This window comes from Dama dama, chromosome 9 (assembly GCF_033118175.1).
Source record: "Dama dama isolate Ldn47 chromosome 9, ASM3311817v1, whole genome shotgun sequence".
NCBI lineage: Eukaryota > Metazoa > Chordata > Mammalia > Artiodactyla > Cervidae > Dama > Dama dama.
The window spans coordinates 44,327,028-44,344,358 of NC_083689.1; the positions used below are offsets into that span (position 1 = coordinate 44,327,028).

At 38.7% G+C, this 17,331-nt stretch overlaps 1 protein-coding gene and 1 pseudogene across 1 annotated transcript; one reads left to right on the forward strand and one right to left on the reverse strand.

Annotated features, from left to right (window-relative positions):
- Positions 1–6,452: 6,452 nt before the first annotated feature.
- LOC133062850 (solute carrier family 25 member 3-like) lies at positions 6,453–7,048 on the reverse strand. The gene has a single exon (XM_061152213.1). It carries the CDS (start codon positions 7,046–7,048, stop codon positions 6,506–6,508), a length of 543 nt encoding a protein of 180 aa, XP_061008196.1. The 3' UTR covers positions 6,453–6,505.
- A 6,209-nt stretch (positions 7,049–13,257) lies between these two features.
- LOC133062851 (olfactory receptor 2T12-like) lies at positions 13,258–14,192 on the forward strand (annotated as a pseudogene).
- Positions 14,193–17,331: the final 3,139 nt, after the last annotated feature.

The following is a 17,331-nucleotide window of genomic DNA, read 5'->3' on the forward strand; positions in this document are numbered from 1 at the left end:
ATTAGGAGTCCTCATAGTTCAGGAGAATATTGGGCTGAATTTTTGATAAATTATATTAACTACAAATTCTAGTACGCACATATCTGATGATTCACAAGGAGAAGAAATGCTTTCTAAAAGTATTTATCTTATGAATTAGCTTCAAGCCATCAATTAATGCAAATCTATTTTTATGCATGTGTAAATTTAACTTTAAATATAAATTTAGTCAATGGCTTTTTAATGATTCATCTTCAATTTCTCATAATTAGTTGACTTTGTATAACAATGATGTTTCAATTATCTGCTCACTCATTTTATCACTAAGTATTCAAGTATAAAGAAAATTAATTTTAAAAAAGTTTTAATAATTGTTTTCTGAAAGTTTACATGAAACTGGTATTCTTTTCCATCCCTGATCTTTCAAATTAATTTTAAATCTTTAAATAAACTTTAAATATTATTTATAAGCCTGTGGATATCTGTGTTACAATATTTCAAGTTTTTAAAACCATATATTTTATACTTTGATAATAATTCCATGATATGCTCTTTAGTAATGATCATTTGTACACTTTTATAAGTATTTATTGGAAAAGTTTACTCCCTAAGCCTATCATTTCCTGTTCTGACATTTGAGTGAGATTATTAAGAATTTAGTAGATGACACAGGGATTAACACTGAATGGAAAGCTAAATCAGTCCCCATTTCCCTAAGAGCCATTTCTCCTGCCAAGCAAATCTCCTCTCTCCTAGGCAGTGGCCTACTCACCATTCTAGGCAGTGGCCTATCACCATTGTTGTTGTATCTGTATTTGCTGCTCTCACCACTACCACCAATCTGGGTTCAAGCTCCACCCAGCCACTCCCCTGGGGTCCTGTAGTGCCCTGAACACTAATGCATGTGTGGACATGGGGAGGCCAGGCATACTGCCTCATGTCCATGTTGCTTGCCCTTCTGTGTACAAGTCCTGCTGCTGGACGGAAGCTGCATGCTAATGCCGCCACTCAGCATAGATCCTCTGCTCACGTGTGTACTCAGCGATAAAATTAAGAACTTCAAGATGGCAACAGAGCAATAAGTAAGCAAGGTTATTATATAAATATGAGAGCCAATTAAGTACACATGCTCTATGCTTTGAGAAATGTAGATTGAACAAATACAAAGGGGATGGAATCGTGTAAAAGCAACAAAATGATGGGAGTGTCAGTTTTTATCATTGAAAATATCCTAAGGAAATGTGGAAGCAAGCAAGCATGGGCATTCCATACTCCTTACCATTTCAGGTAGTGAGTAATAGGAATCAGGAGACATCAATCTATTTTTTGTCCTGACACAATATATTTTGTTCTGCCCTTAAAAGAAACTGGAAAGAATTTTATTTACTTTTTAAGTAACTGCCTAGAAAATCAGGATTTAGCATTATATCAAATTAATTTCCTATGTTGTCCTTAGTAGGTCCTTGAGTAATTAAAAAAAAAAAAACCTCAGTCTTCTTTGTTGAAAGAGATATGTTTTCTTAAAAACAAATATTTAACAGTATTTTTGCCTACAAAATCTTTAATTTTCACTATGATTAAAATGAGAGGTAAGTTTTTTTTCACAGTGACCTATAATTCTACTTGACCAAGTGTTTTAAAACCTTTTAACAATTCTTGACCAATTTCTCAAACTCAAATACCAAGCAAAGTTCTGGAATGCAAATTAACTTCGGTATTTTTCATTAATCTCATATAAAATTGAAAAAAAAAAAGAAAAAAAAATCTCTCACCTTAGAAAAATAGAAAAGTTAGACTAATTAGGCTGATACGTTAAATTGCATGAAAAGAATTGCCAAATAAGAAATAATACTAAGACTTGTTTGCATTGTTTATGTTTAATTTGTATATATATATATGCATATAATAGTATATAATGTATACCATATATATGGACATATTCAAGAAGTTATATGATATGATATTTTAAACATCTGATATGTTCTGGCACAATGTTATCAGTCATAATTAAAAGTTTATGTTGCAATCACAAAATTGTATGTTGTATATCACAAAATTATATGTTGCCAACAAAGGTCTGTCTAGTCAAAGCTATGGTTTTTCCAGTACTCATGTATGGATGTGCGAGTTGGACTATAAAGAAAATTGAGTGCTGAAGAATTGATCCTTTTGAACTGTGGTGTTGGAGAAGACTCTCGAGAGTCCCTTGGACTACAAGGAGATCCAACCAGTCTATCCTGAAGGAAATCAGTCCTGAATATTCATTGGAAGGACTGATGCTGAAGCTGAAATTCCAATACTTTGGCCACCTGATGTGAAGAACTGACTCATTGGAAAAGACTCTGATGCTGGGAAATATTGAAGGAGGGAGGAGAAGGGGATGACAAAGGATGAGGTGGTTAGATGGCATAACTGACTGGATGGACATGAGTTTGAGTAATCTCCAGGAGTTGGTTATGGACAGGGAAGCTTGGCGTGCTGCAGTCCACAGGGATGCAAAGAGTCAGACATGATTGAGCAACTGAAATGAACTGAACTGAGTCCCAGGAACCTCTGGCTTTATAAATTAGGAAATCAGGCACAAACAACTTAAGGTGTTAAAATAGACAATATGCTCAAGCATTTACTTCTCATAGTATTAAAAGAAGTAACAGAGAAATGGGAAAAAACACATGGTATCTATAAAGATCTTGGTGTGGAATTGATGTTCAAACACATGGCATTAGGGAAAACAAAATATAGCTTGGCCAAGCCAGTATACATATAGACACACACACGTGTGTGTGTGTGTGTGTGTGTGTGTATACATATAACTAATACATATGCATATATGACAGTGAAGTTCATTCTTCACGTGGAAATCAGCAGAATGCAGAGAATATTTATAAAGCAATAATAAATCACACACAGACTTCAAACACATTAAAGACTGTTGGCTGAGAAAATCAATTTGTCAAAATAAGATTTTTTTTTCAACAAATATCAAGTCAGACAAGGCAATATGGATTTTTAAAAATGAAGAATATTTCAGGGGAATGTTCCAGTGTCAATAAAAATTAGAAAACTACAAAAATTATTAATTTTCTTCATCCATATTATAATTAAAAATTAAATGGCTGCCCGGTAAAAATTGAGAATGTCTGAGAACATATTGCTATGTTTCTCTCACTGTCTTTCTCCTTTTTGGAGTGTTTATTGCTATATTCAGGACTTTGATTCACCAAATATGTTGGATATTCAGATGATATGTATTTCACAGGTCATCAGATATGAGAACATTTCTGGATCCATGAGTAACTGCTCATCACCCTTGACTGAATGAAATTTTTACTTGTCTCCTTTGGAAAGTGAATGAACTTGTTTTGTGAAGAAAGTTAATGGAACAAGACACTTGTTAACAAGAGAAGAGAAACAATTGGTTAATGATGTTTATTAGTAATTGTGTTTCCTACTTCTGGAATACAGGTCATATTGCACTTTGTCTATGTTCCCTGAATTGTCAAGTGTGTCCCTTTAATCCTAGGAGAGGAGAGGGAAACAGAAGAGTAGAATTTATTTCCCTTACTTCCTATTCGCTCAGGTTTAAGTTCTTGACTCTGCATATATATATATATATATGGTATATATTCAAGAATTATATGATATTTTAGACATCTGATATGTTCTGGCACAATGTTATGAGTCATAATTCAAATTATATGCTGCAATCACAAAATTACATGTTGCATATCACAAAATTATATGTTGCCAAGAAAGGCCTGTCTAGTCAAAGCTATGGTTTTTCCAGTAGTCATGCTTTGACAAATCTGTGACCAACATGAAACAATATTCAAAACAGAAAGTATACATTTTATTGAGAATGATTGTTATTTTCTTGCCAAATGTCTCACTTGAAACCTGATATACTACCTGTCCAGGTTGTACTACTTTTGCTTAGGTAGAAGTCTGAGGTTTTGCAAAGGAAATAATATGAAACTGAAAGTGAAAGCCATTCAGTCATGTCCAACTCTTTGTGACCCTATGGACTGTAGCCTGCCAGGTTTCTCTGTTCATGGACTACTCTAGGCAAGAATACTGGAGTGGGTTGCCATGCCCTCCTCCAGGCTCTTTCCAACCCAGGGATTGAACCCAGGTCTGAGTCACCAGGGAAGCCCAAGAATACTGGAGTGGATAGCCTATTCTTTCAGCAGGGGATCTTCCCAACCCAGGAATCGAACCGTGATGTCCTGCATTGCAGGTGGATTCTTTATCAGCTGAGCTACCAGTGAAGCACAAGGAAATAATATGGTGTGACTTTAAAGGCAAGGTTTCATTCAGGAGGTCAATTATGGTCTAAATCAGAGTAAGATTGGACACTTTGATAAGATTCAACATTCAAAGGTAGAATTATAATGAAAATCTAGGTTGTGCTCCCTTCTTAAAGCAAACAAAATAACAATTATTACTGCTCACCTGGATTAAACAATTTACAATATCTTATGCTTTTTTTTTTTTTTTAATAGAGGCAGCTTCTCCCACTAACTATTTCATGAGAAATATATATATATACTTTCATTTGTGGAAGGTGATCCTTGTATTTACTTTTAGACAACACAATGAAAATGAACCCAAAACATAATTATCCCACACTCTGAAAATGTAAAGTAAACCAATAATAAAATTATAAAAATTATCCCAGATAGAATCAAATTGCATATTGCTTGACACAAAAATGTAATCTACTATAACTATTCTTGCTATTGTAATGCATTTTATTACATAGACACAAGCATGCAGGTACAAAATTATGTATAGTTATGTTATATGGATGCATACTAAATGAAACATAATACACAGTTATTTTATCAAATTAAGTTCAAAAAGAAAAAAAAGGTAGTTGAACTATGTCATACACTTCATCAATTTAATTATTGATTTTTGTTATGCGCGATGTCCGAATCCCCGAGCGGGAACAGAGAAGGCCTCCAAGACAATGCAACTCGCAGAAAGGGAAGTTTATTACTGACTCGAGCCAGGACTCTCTGCCGCAACCAACACAGTGGTGCGGGTCAGAGAGCCCTGAGCTCAAGCTGTTACACAAATTTATAGGGTGAGAAGCGGATTGGTTACACGTTTGCAAAGCAATTTCATTGGTCAAAACTTTCGCGCGTGCGGGACTTTCCTGAGGGTTTCCGTCCCGTTCCTAATTTCCTAACTGGCAAACAGCGGTGAGTACTAAGTGAAAGCTAATTGGTCCTAATTGGCAAACAGCGGTCAGTGTTAAGCGAAAGCTAATTGGTTGTATCCAGGTGGCCTGATAATCTTGCCAAGTAGGAAGGCCTACTGTCGCCTCACATTCCCCCCTGTCTGTTGTTCAAGTAGAGGAATCTTCTTTTTTTCTTGGGCCACTGACACTATAAGTGGACCCAGGAGGGTGGAAATTAAGGGTAGTCAGCCAGGGGGAGTGTTGAAACCAAGACTCAAACCATCTCTGCTGGGCTTCCCGTTCTCTCTTTCGTTGTGCCAGTCCCTCTCTCACTTTTGCCATAGATTCTACCACCTCAGACAAGGAAGTCAAAGACTTCTCTAAGTGACTGATTGCATCTACAGCGGCTCATAGGGAGGAAAGCCCTTGGCCTTGCAGAGATAGTGAAGCTTGGTTAAATTGCCCCCATATCTGAGGTACTTGGCCCTGCGGATTGTGCCACACTCGGGGCTACCAAATCTGTTTCCTACGTCCCATTCCCGGGGCCCATCACAAGAGGTTGCCCAGCTTCAGCTCCTGCAATAATCAGCAGGAGAATTAGGAGACCTCCCGGCAGATGAGTCAAAGGACTTGACGGGTGAGGACTCGCCTTCCATTCTGCTCCTGTTCTTCCGGTGTGGCTTGCTGCACGTGATTGCAGTGAACCCAGGGTCCAATCCCGTCGACCTTAACAGCATTAGGAGTGGTAAGGAGAACGACATAAGGGCCTTTCCATCTAGGTTCTAATACATACAGGAGGGGGTCTTCCATACAGAATCTCTTATAACGGGTGTTACGCGCCCAAAAGAGTGCGAAGGGAGGGAGGGTCACCCAGTCCCCGCCAGTCTCTATTGCCAACTTTGTTCTTTCAACCTGTCCTGAGCTCTGGGGATTATATTCACAATGTAATTTCCATTTCATCCCCAGAACTTGGGCCAGCCCTTGTACAATCTGGCTCTCAAAGGTAGGTCCGATATCAGAGTCCATAGTCACTGGCAGCCCGTACCTAGGCACTATCTCCTCTAAGATCTCCCTTAGCGGGGAAGGCTTCCACTCACCCCGAGAAGGTATCTACCAGAACCAACATATAGCGATACCCGTACTTGCCTGGCCTTACCTCAGTGAAATCTATCTCCCAGTGTTGCCCTGGCTCTTCCCCTCAGTACCTCATTCCCGTGTGCTGCTTTTTGCCTGTCCTCATCAGCTGGCACGCTTTGCAAGCCTGGATTATCTCTCGTCCAGTTGCATTTTCCTCAAACACTGATCAACATGCAGATTCAGTCCATATTTGCTTTCATTTATCTACTGAGTGTACCCAAGCTTCTTCTTCAGAGACTCTGGCATCTCAGGGGGAGGAGGGCGAGGGAGCCTGAAGTAGACCTTCACAGAATCATAGATAAACCACTGTAGTGCAGTCAGAGTGCCGATCATGATGATACGGGCAAACAGTCCCTTCCATACACCTCTAAATCCAAGTCTCTTGAGGACCTGAGAGGCACTGCTACCCTTCTCTTTATTCAACACAGACACCACGGAATCGGCAGGGTGGGAAACAATGGCACAGAAGACTCCAGCTATGTAACCTGCCACAAATGTGACAACCAGCTGCTCTGGCTTTGAACATTCACTTCGGGCCTTGGGAACCACAAACTTGTACAATGCTTCAACAGTACGTTCAAAGCAGGCAAACTTCATCATGGTGTATGGTATCTGTCTCATCCAAAGAGGAGCAACCCCCTTGTAGAACACCTTTAAGCCTTCTTCCTTATACATTTTGGGAGCTGCATCCCTCAGAGTGTTAGCATAACCTGGTTGGGTTTGAATTCGAACCTTAGCAGCTTCCATAGCCTCACTGAGAGCCTCATTAGGGGAGTTCTTGAACCCCTGTGGGAGGCGGGTCCAAGTTAATTGTCAGCAAAGAATTCAGCACTGGCAGAGGCAGCCAAATACAGTGATGTGTGCCACAGATAGGCATTCTCCTCTCCAAGCATGTACTTCATAAAAGCCAAACTTGTAGAGCCCCTGCAGGGAGTAGCCAATGAGGGTCGGGGCCCATCCTTTGGCCAAACCACGGAAACCATCCTCTTTGAGAATGCCCTTGTACTTCTGTGGGTCCACCTGCATACAGCATTTACCCCACCAAAGCCATACAGTCCATAAAACTTCGCAGAGCCATATTTCTACCGTGGCGGCTCCAGCTTTCTTTTCATGCTGCCAGGGTCACAGCCAGTATCTCACTGCAATCATGGAGCTACAAACAGCTGGAATGGCTTATTTGGGTTAGGCAGGGCAAGGGCTGGGGCTTCTAGTAGGGCCTGTCTGAGTGTCCAAGTCCAGTTTGGCCGGGCCTTCTCAGCAAACCCCATGATCCACTGTCTGCAATATCCAACAGTCCCCAGAAACTCTCTCACCTGGCGCGGGGTGGGGGGGGGGGGGGGGGGTCTTGGGCTCTGGTATCCTTCATGGCCTGGGTTAGCCACCTTTGCCCCTGCCTGATCTTATACCCCAAACAGGTGACCTCTTGCCGGCTATTTGTGTAGCAGAAGGACCTCTGGGTGGCAAGTAACTTTCTGGGTCTGATCTCCACCATAGAGAGGTACAAAGCCTACATTTGACAGGCTAATAGGAAAACATTCCAGATTTTCAGGGTCCCCACACCTCAGATCTACATGTAATCTTCAGCAGAATTTTCCAGTTCCTCATGACTGCAATTATCCAATATATACCCAGGACTCGGGGAGGGGTGCCGAGTCTTGACTCCCCTAGTCACTGTCTTCCCCCGCATATAGAACTCGAGTTCCAGGGGAGATTCTCTCTCTCTGGGTCGTTCCTCTCCTCGGGTCCCTCTTAGGGCACTCGTTTTTCCAGTGCCCCTGTTCTTTGCAGTAGGCGCACTGATCTTTCTTTAGGGCCTGCCTTTTTGGTTTCTGTTTTTCTCCCGTCCAGAGGTCTCGAGGTTCCCTCAATTCTGTTCCGGCTTTTATCCCCGCAAAAAGAATCTGGGCTAGCTCCCTCTGGTTCTTCCAGTTTTCCTTCGTTCTATATTCTCTATCTTCCTTCCTGATCTTCTCAGCTAATTCCCTTTCCTCCCGTTGAATTCGTTCTTCCCTTTCTTCTGGGGTCTCCCTATTATTAAATACCTTTTCAGCTGCTTTCAGTAAATCCTGTATTGTCTGTTCTCCCAATCCCTCTATCTTTTGTAATTTCCTCCTAATATCTGGGGCTGCCTGATTCACAAACACTAACAGAACTGCAGCACGTGACTCCTCAGCCTGGGGGTCCACAGGTGTATATTGCCTGAAAGCTTCCATCAGCCTCTCTAGGAAGGCTGCCGGGCTCTCAGTGGGCTCTTGCCTTACTAAATTTACCTTTGCCAGATTTGTCGGCTTTCTTGCTGCGGCCCGCAGGCCAGCCATCAGAGTCTGGTGGTACACTCGGAGACGCTCCCTACCTTCCGCTCGCTCAAAATCCCAGTTAGGCCGCAACAGAGGAAACCCCTCGTCCACGAGATGAGGCTGGGTGGTTGGCCTCCCGTCGGCCCCTGGGACCCGTTTCTGTGCCTCTGCCAGAATTCGCTCCCGTTCTTCTGTGGTGCAACAGCTGCTGACAATTGTAGTGAAAGGAGGGTTTCACCTGGTCGGGCTTCTAGTTACTGAGGCTCACTTATTGTAGGGCCTTCAGAGTCTGCCAGAGTGTAGCCCTGGCCAGGACTCATCAATTGCGCCCACAACCGTTCGCCTGTTCACTGAAACTCCTCAAGAGAGTAGGAGTTGAAGGCAGAATGAGACCAGAGACAATGCCGGCACACACACAAACACGGACAAACACGGAGAGCCGAAGACAAACACACGGACAGACAAACGTCGGCCGACAACACAGCGCTGAGTTTTCGGGCCCCCTGAGTTTTCTCACCAGATAGAAAGCTTTCTCCTGTGCCAAATAACTTCTGCTTCACAGCAGGGCCCCAGATTTACACTGGACTTCCTGTGCCAGACACCTTCCTGCTTCACAGCAGGGCCCCGGATTTACACCGGACTTCCTGTCCTGCCTGAGACAATGCCGGCACACACACACAAACACGGAGAGCCAAAGACAAACACACGGACAGCTGACAATACAGCGCTGGGTTTTCGGGCCCCCTGAGTTTTCCTGAGCACCGGTGCTATTATCTATCCTTCCCCTCTGTCCTGGAAGTGTTCTCTTCCCCCGGTAAAGGGATCCCAGACAAGCCCCCAAATGTTATGCCCGATGTCCAAATCCCCGAGCGGGAACAGAGAAGGCCTCCCAGACAATGCAACTCGCAGAAAGGGAAGTTTATTACTGACTTGAGCCAGGACTCTCTGCCGCAACCAACGCAGTGGCGCGGGTCTGAGAGCCCCGAGCTCAAGCTGTTACACAAATTTATAGGGTGAGAAGGGGATTGGTTACACGTTTGCAAAGCAATTTCATTGGTCAAAACTTTCGCGCGTGCGGGACTTTCCTGGGGGTTTCCGCCCCGTTCCTAATTTCCTAATTGGCAAACAGCGGTGAGTATTAAGTGAAAGCTAATTGGTCCTAATTGGCAAACAGCAGTCAGTGTTAAGCAAATGCTAATTGGTTGTATCCAGGTGGCCTGATAATCTTACCAAGTAGGAAGGCCTACTCTCACCTCACATTTTGACCAAATCTTGTCTTTCAGTAACACAGTCTTCAAATTTTCCTTGTTAAATCTTAACAAGTAATGCTAGAATCAGATTAGTCTATTCAATGTATTTTCAAATAGACATCTCTTTCCAGGTTTATTTGCATTTTAGCTTTCTGTGTGTAAATAATATTCTTATTTTAATGAATCATAACATTATGAAAGCATGTAAGAAAATAAATTGAAGTACTGGGGACTTTTAAAATCCTTGAAAATTAAACATCTTGTTATCCAAAGAGTCATGCTTATGTAGCTCTGACACATTAATAGGATAGTAAATTTAGAATTGGGTTTCCCAGATGGCCCTAGTGGTAAAGAACCTGCTTGCCAATGCAAGAGACGTGAGAGACAAGGGTTCGATCCTGGGTTGGGAAGATCCGCTAGAGAAGGGAATGACAACCCACTCCAGTATTCTTGCCTGAAGAATCCCATGGACAGAGGAGCCTGGCAGGCTACAGTCCATGGGGTCACAGAGTTGAACATGACTAATGGGACTTAGCACACAAATATAAGATGGCAATAGGCCATTAATTTAATGGTCTATTAATTCCACATCCATTAATAGGTTGCTGCAGACACTGTGATGAGCACGTTTGATGTTGCAAGACTAGAAAAACTTTCCTCCAGTCAAAGAGGAACATTAGGAGGATGCCACTCAGAGGGGATACAGGTGCAGGCTATTGGAGTTTGTCATTTTTATCTTGTGTAAGTGATACTAATCTTTAAAAATGTCTTAGTTTTGCTTATTAAATTTAAACTCAAGAAAGGCCACAGTTATATCATTTTCTTTATATAGTTTTACAAATAAAATCCATTTGATTATGTACCCTACGATCTGAAGAACTAAAACTTATGTTAGCTGGCAGAGTCATTAGGTTAAAGCACTTGTAATAACTTCATCAAATAAATGATTTTGCTGTTATCATTTTATTTTTTATAGAATAGATTGATAAATTCTTTCAGTTTTCTGGAGGGGAGGAATTTATAATTGCAATGTTGAGTGAAGACAGCAAGGATTAGAAAATATAGAAAAAAATTATAGACAGATTTAAAGATTCTATGATAGCTCTATGAGAAAATACGAGAGGCTCTATTTGTAACTTCCGGTAGCATTGTGAAGAGATGAGTTTGTGATTTAAAGTAAAAATATCACAACTTTACTGCACTATAAATGAAAGACTATATAGTCAGAATGAAATAGAGAAAATCTTTAGCATTCTGAAACCATAGTGCCAAAGAAAAAAATATTTATTTTTACAGTATTACATATTCCTATTCTTATGCTAGTTAGAGGTAAGCTTTTATTGTCTACATAATATCATTGTAAATATTTTATTTGCAAGATGAATTATTCCTCATTTAAAAATTTCACTGTGCTTTGTATCCATAGCCAGTTTAAGTCAAAATTCTATTTTCATAGGTTTACAAACATTTTAAATAGTGGCAAATAGATTCACTTAAGTAATATGAAAAAATAGAAATTTCAATACAACAAATAATAAAACACTATCACATACTAGGAAATATAATTCCTTACCACTCATGTAATTGGCACATTTAGTTCCATGCTGACTAATCATTTATATTTGTGATGACTGCTTGCTTGTATATACTTATCTCACTCAAAAATAAAATGTATAGTCATATCATTTATGTCCATTGAAAAGTTAAGAGTTAGTGATATCATAATAGATAAAATGCTTAACACAAGTGGCAATATCATAGTAAGAGAATGTGTGGTATAAGCAAAAATTTTGGTTAGAAATTAATATTTTATGCTTATACATGTATCTATACAAAATTAAAAATAATTACTCTGGATTAACAAAAAGTCCTATTAAATTAATAATTAAATGCAAACCTGGAGTGGCAGCAACACAAATGTTCATAAATGAAATGTATTAATAAATAGAATGTAGTATGCACATATAAAGAAATATGGCTCAATCATTAAAATGGAAGGAAATTCTGATTCATGTTATAGCTTGGATAAACTTTGAGGGCTTTATAATAAGTGAAATAAACTAATCAAAAACAGCATAAAAGTAAATGCTGTATGATTTCTTTTATCTTATGTTTCTAGAGTAGTCACTTTTATAGACATAGAAAGTAGAACAGTGATTTCCAAGTGCTGAGGAGAAGCAGCATTGGAGTATTATTGTTTAATTGGTAATAGTTTCAGCTGGAGATGATGAAGAAGAGTGTGGAGATTAATATTCACGATGCAGTCACAGCAATATGAAAATACTTAATTCCACTGTATTGACAGTACACTTAATTTAAGAAACTTACCAAACATCCTATAGTTACTGAATTACCTATTGATTTTTAAACACAGTTAAACTTCTATCAACCTTCAACAACAAAAGTAATGAAAATAGTGGCAAACAAGAAAGACTCAAGTCAAATAAATAAGTTAGGAGGGTTTGAGGTGTTTCAAAAGAATGAGACTGAGGGTTATAGTTGGAAATGCATGTAGTTATTAGTGATTCAGACTGATTATTATAGATTTGATAGTGTTTGGATCATGAAGTTTTGGAAAATATGAAATGCATTTGACAAGGGGGATTTCCATAATATCTTACTTTAAAACAACCAGCTAAAACCATCCAGTAGAATGCTGGTAGTGCAATGATGATGGTCAAGCAATGGAATTAAGAATTGAATGAGCCTTTTGCAATGCCTTTCTCCTTGACTGACAGACTAGTATGGGATGGATATAAAAAGTGTGGGTAAAGGGAATGACCATGAAAGAAGAGGACTCCTGTCAGGTCACTTCATTGAATCACAGCATATCATTGAAACTGAATTAGCCTCCTTACTTCTGCAGTTATGGTTGTATTTATTTAACTAGCTAGAATAGCTTTGGCTCCAGGATATCAGAGATGAAAATGCTTTTGAGGATTTAGATCCTCATGAAATTGAAGGAGAAATTAATTTATCTCTGTGTTTTAGTGAAGAAGTAAGAATTTTTTTTTTCTTTATCCATTAAAAGTGTTTCTGTGAATTTCTAGGGAAAACTTCCTACACAAAATGTCCTTTCTGGTTATGAAGATTTGCACTTAGCATTATGGGTTTACACTGGGGGGAAATACTACTAAGAAGGCCATTACTGTTTTCAATTTATAAGTTGGCAAAGTTAAAGTAAATGCACTAACAATTCCAAATTAAGTTGTTTCCATCTACAGACTCAGTTCTTCTACTTGCTATGTGTAAGAGTATAAGGCATCTTATTTTGAAAGTAAAATTAACTTCTAAGATTAATTGATGTCAAGAAAATTTATTGGATTTTAGTGTGCTTTGATAAAGTTTGGCATGTCATGTATATGTAACCCTCATGTATTTCTCCATTTGCAGTATCTTGTTTGAAATCATGGAAAACTGGAATATCACTGCAGATTTCATTCTCCTAGGTCTTTAACCACACTGGAGCCCACCAATTTCTCTTTGTGTTGGTTCTGATAGCTGCTTTCACCTTCCTAGTGCACAACGCCCTCATGCTTTTCCTGAATCTCCTGGACCACTGACTCCACAGGCCCATGTACTTCCTACTGAGCCAACTCTCCCTCATGGACCTGATGCTGATTTTCACTGTTGTGCACAAAACGGCTGTTGACTATTTGACCAGCAGGAAGTTTATCTCCCCCACTGGCTATGGGTTCCAGATCTTCTTCTTCCTCACTTTTGGAGGGGGTGAGTGCTACTTTTGACAGCTATGTCCTATGATCGCAATGTCACTGTCTGTCATCCACTGAGATACCCAGTCCTCATGAGTTGGAAGTTATGCCTAAGTATGGTTTTGGGGTCTTTGTTCCTCGGTGCAGCTGATGGGCTTGTGCAGGCTGCTGCTACCCTGAATTTCTCATTTTGCAGTGTCTGAGAGATTGATCATTTCGTTTGGGAGGCTCCCACCCTTGTGCATTTGGCTTGTCTGTGACTTCTGTCTTTGAGTATGTCATGTACATGTACTGTGTGTTAATGCTCCTGAGCCCTGTTTCTCTCATCTTGATTTCCTATAGTCTTACCCTTGCTGCTGTTCTCCAGATATGTTCTAATGAAGCCCACAGGAAGGCTTTTGACACTTGTTCCTCACATGTCTCCATGGTACGACTCTTTTTTGGAGCTGCCATTTTTACCTACATGAGACCTAAATCTTACAGGTCAGCTAACCATGATAAGTTTGTGTCAGCATTTTATACCATCTTCACCCCTGTGTTAAACCCCCTTATCTATATTCTGAGGAACAGTGAGATCAAGGAAGATCTGAGCAAGTGTATGAATCAGTGGACTCCCTTAAGTCATGAATAACATTAGATTTATTTGCCCTAACATTCAAGATTGTACAGAGTTTGTTTGTAAAATTTACTTGAGAGAGAGTATATACTCATTGGGCTTTGCTTGTGACTCAGCTGGTAAAGAATCTGCCTGCAATGAGGGAGACCTGGGTTTGATCCCTGGGTTGGGAAGATTCCCTGGAGAAGGGAAAGCCTACCCACTCCAGTATTCTGACCTGGAAAATTCCATGGACTGCATACTCACTATATCTCTATGTGTTATTTCTGTTTTACTTTAGAATTCATATGGACCTCTGTACTTTGGGATCATTTGCTAAGCTATCATCAATAAATCAGACTATTTATTATTAAAAATCTGTTAATCACAAATCCTTGTTAAAATGTTTCAACACTCCACCTAACAATAAATATTTGTTCAAAGAATGAACAAAGTAGTCAACAAAGTTGAATTTTGTTACTTTTTAAAAAATTGATGTATAACATGAACACTAGAATATTCACAGACACAGGCTTCCCTTCAACCAGTTTCCACAGTACATGCACATGCACTTTTAACATACATCCAGTATGAAGAGACAAAACTTTTGGGCTTCCCTGGTGGCTCAGATGGTAAAGAATCCACTTGCAATGCAGGATATCTGGGTTTGTACATACAGTACCAAGACCAAACCAAAAATGTCTCTCATGTCCTTTTTCAGTGAAATCACTCTGCCCAGAGACAAATACCGCTCTGATTTGTATCTCTGTCTGTTATTTTAACATGTACTTGAATTTTCTATCAATGAAACTCTGAAGTATGTATTTTCTTGGCTTTTATATCTTTATTTCAATTTAAAAGTTGTTTAAAGATTCCTACACAAATTTACACTATCAGTAGTTTGTTTCTTTTATAGCTAAGTAATACTTTGTTATGGCATGAATCACCATTTATTTATGCATTATTTTGTTGATAAAGATCTGGGCTATTTTCAGCCTGGAGCTGTTTCTTCCACATGATTGTAGTCATAATGTACTATGGGCCATTTATTTTCACATACACGAGACCTAAAAAGTACCCCACTCCAGGCCAGGATAACTTCCTGGCAATATTCTATATCATCCTCACTCTGTCTTTCAACCCAATTATCTACAGCTTTAGGAATAAAGATGTTCTGGAAGCACTGAAAAATATGCTCAGAAGTAACTTTGTTCAGAAAAAACAGTAGAAAAAACCTTGAAATACATGTTCTCTATTTCCACAGTCATACTTAGAGCATGTCTGTTATTCATATCTCTGAAAAGATAATAAAAAATTATTACCTCTTCAAGTGTAGAAAGAGGCAGATATTTCCAAAATCCTTATAATAATAAAGTTCATCACAGGTATTTGTTTTGTGAATATATATATCTAAAAAATATACCTCCCCTTCTATGGTAACAATTATAATCGCCAAAGTCTCTAATAGAAAGTCAAATATGACCCAATGCTTCTAATTTTCTCCCACTAAAATTATAAGAATGTGCAAAAATCATTTTTTATAATAAAATCACATTGTATAAATAGTCACATATGTGTTAGTCACTCAGTCGTGTCCCTCTCTTTGAGACCCCACAGACTTTAGCCCACCAGGCTCGTCTGTCCATGGAATTCTCCAGGCAAGAATATTGGAGTAGGTTGCCATTCCTGTCTCCAGGGGATCTTCCTAACCCAGGAATCGAACTCAGGTCTCCTGCATTGCAGGCAGATTCTTTACTGTCTGAGCTATCAGGGTATATAATTTTATAAATAACTGTGTCTCTTTCTCTCTTTATTTATATAGACATATATGTATATTCCATACAAGTATAGAATATTCTTATATATTCCATATAGAGAACATATCCGTTTTCCAATAGATATGGAATATGTATATATATCTATATAAATAGGGGGAAAGAGACTCACATAAATTTTTAATTATATTTCAAACACTACAATGTTATTAAAAATTTAAGGTAACATTGATCAAAGGTGCAGATTACCAGTTTTGAGATAAGTACTAGGGATGTAACAAACAGCATGGTAATTATAATAAAAAATATATATTGTATATTTGAAAGTTGCTAAAAGAATAGATTTAAAAAACTCTCATCACAAGGACACAACTGTTAATTGTTGCTGATGGATTTTAACTAAACTTATTGTGGTAATCTTTTTCTAATATATGCATGCATACATACACACATGCTAAGTTTTACAATATATGTATGTATGTGTATATATATATATGTATATATATATATCAAAGCATCGTCTTCTATGCTTAAATGTAATACAATATTGTTTGTCAATTATATCTCATTGTAACATAAAGATAATAAAATATATTATCATTGAAATACATTTTATTTGGTATATATTGCTTGTGTTATATTATTAAATAATATTAATACATGACATTACTTTAGTGGGCTTCCTGGCAGCTCAGCAGTTAAGAATCTGCCTGCCAATGCAGGAAAGGCAGGTTCAATCTATTTGTTGGGAAGATCCCCTGGAGAAGAAATGGAAACCCATCCCAGTGTTCTTGCCTGGGAAATTCCATGGATATAGAAGCCTGGCAAATATAGGCTATGGAACCACAGAGAACTGGACAAGACTTAGTGACTAAGCAACAACAACACCAATTTATTTGCTATCATTTAGTTAATACTGTTATAAGAATAACATGTATTAAAAGTTATTTAATAAATAATATGCAATTTCCATTAACATGGGTTCTAAATATAGAAACTGCTTAATTTTGAAATGCTCGACTCATTTTTTTACACAGTGAAATAAGCAATACTGCAAGTAATAATGCATACATATTGATCCCATCTTTCTCACAGCCAGATCTGTCTTTATTGTGGTACAGAGGAATGTACCACTGCATGGATGAAATGATGTAGAGAACATGCAGTGAAGCAATAGTTTAGTAGACACAAGTGATTTCTGTTCCTACTCTCTCCTGACCTCTAATGAGGAGGAATTTGGGGAAAAAATTATATAGTTACAAACTAGCACTACTGTTATCTGTCACTTGGCCCTCTCCTGGAAACTTCCAAAACCTGAAAAGACTTCACAAGTTCCATTTGAAAAATGCTTGATTACTAATTCACAATATTTATCTTAAAAAAGCTTAGTGAGATAACAG

Coding starts and splice junctions, on each gene's coding strand:
- LOC133062850 (XM_061152213.1), bottom strand. CDS start 7,048: ATGGAAGCTGCTAAGGTTCGAATTCAAACCCAACCAGGTTATGCTAAC.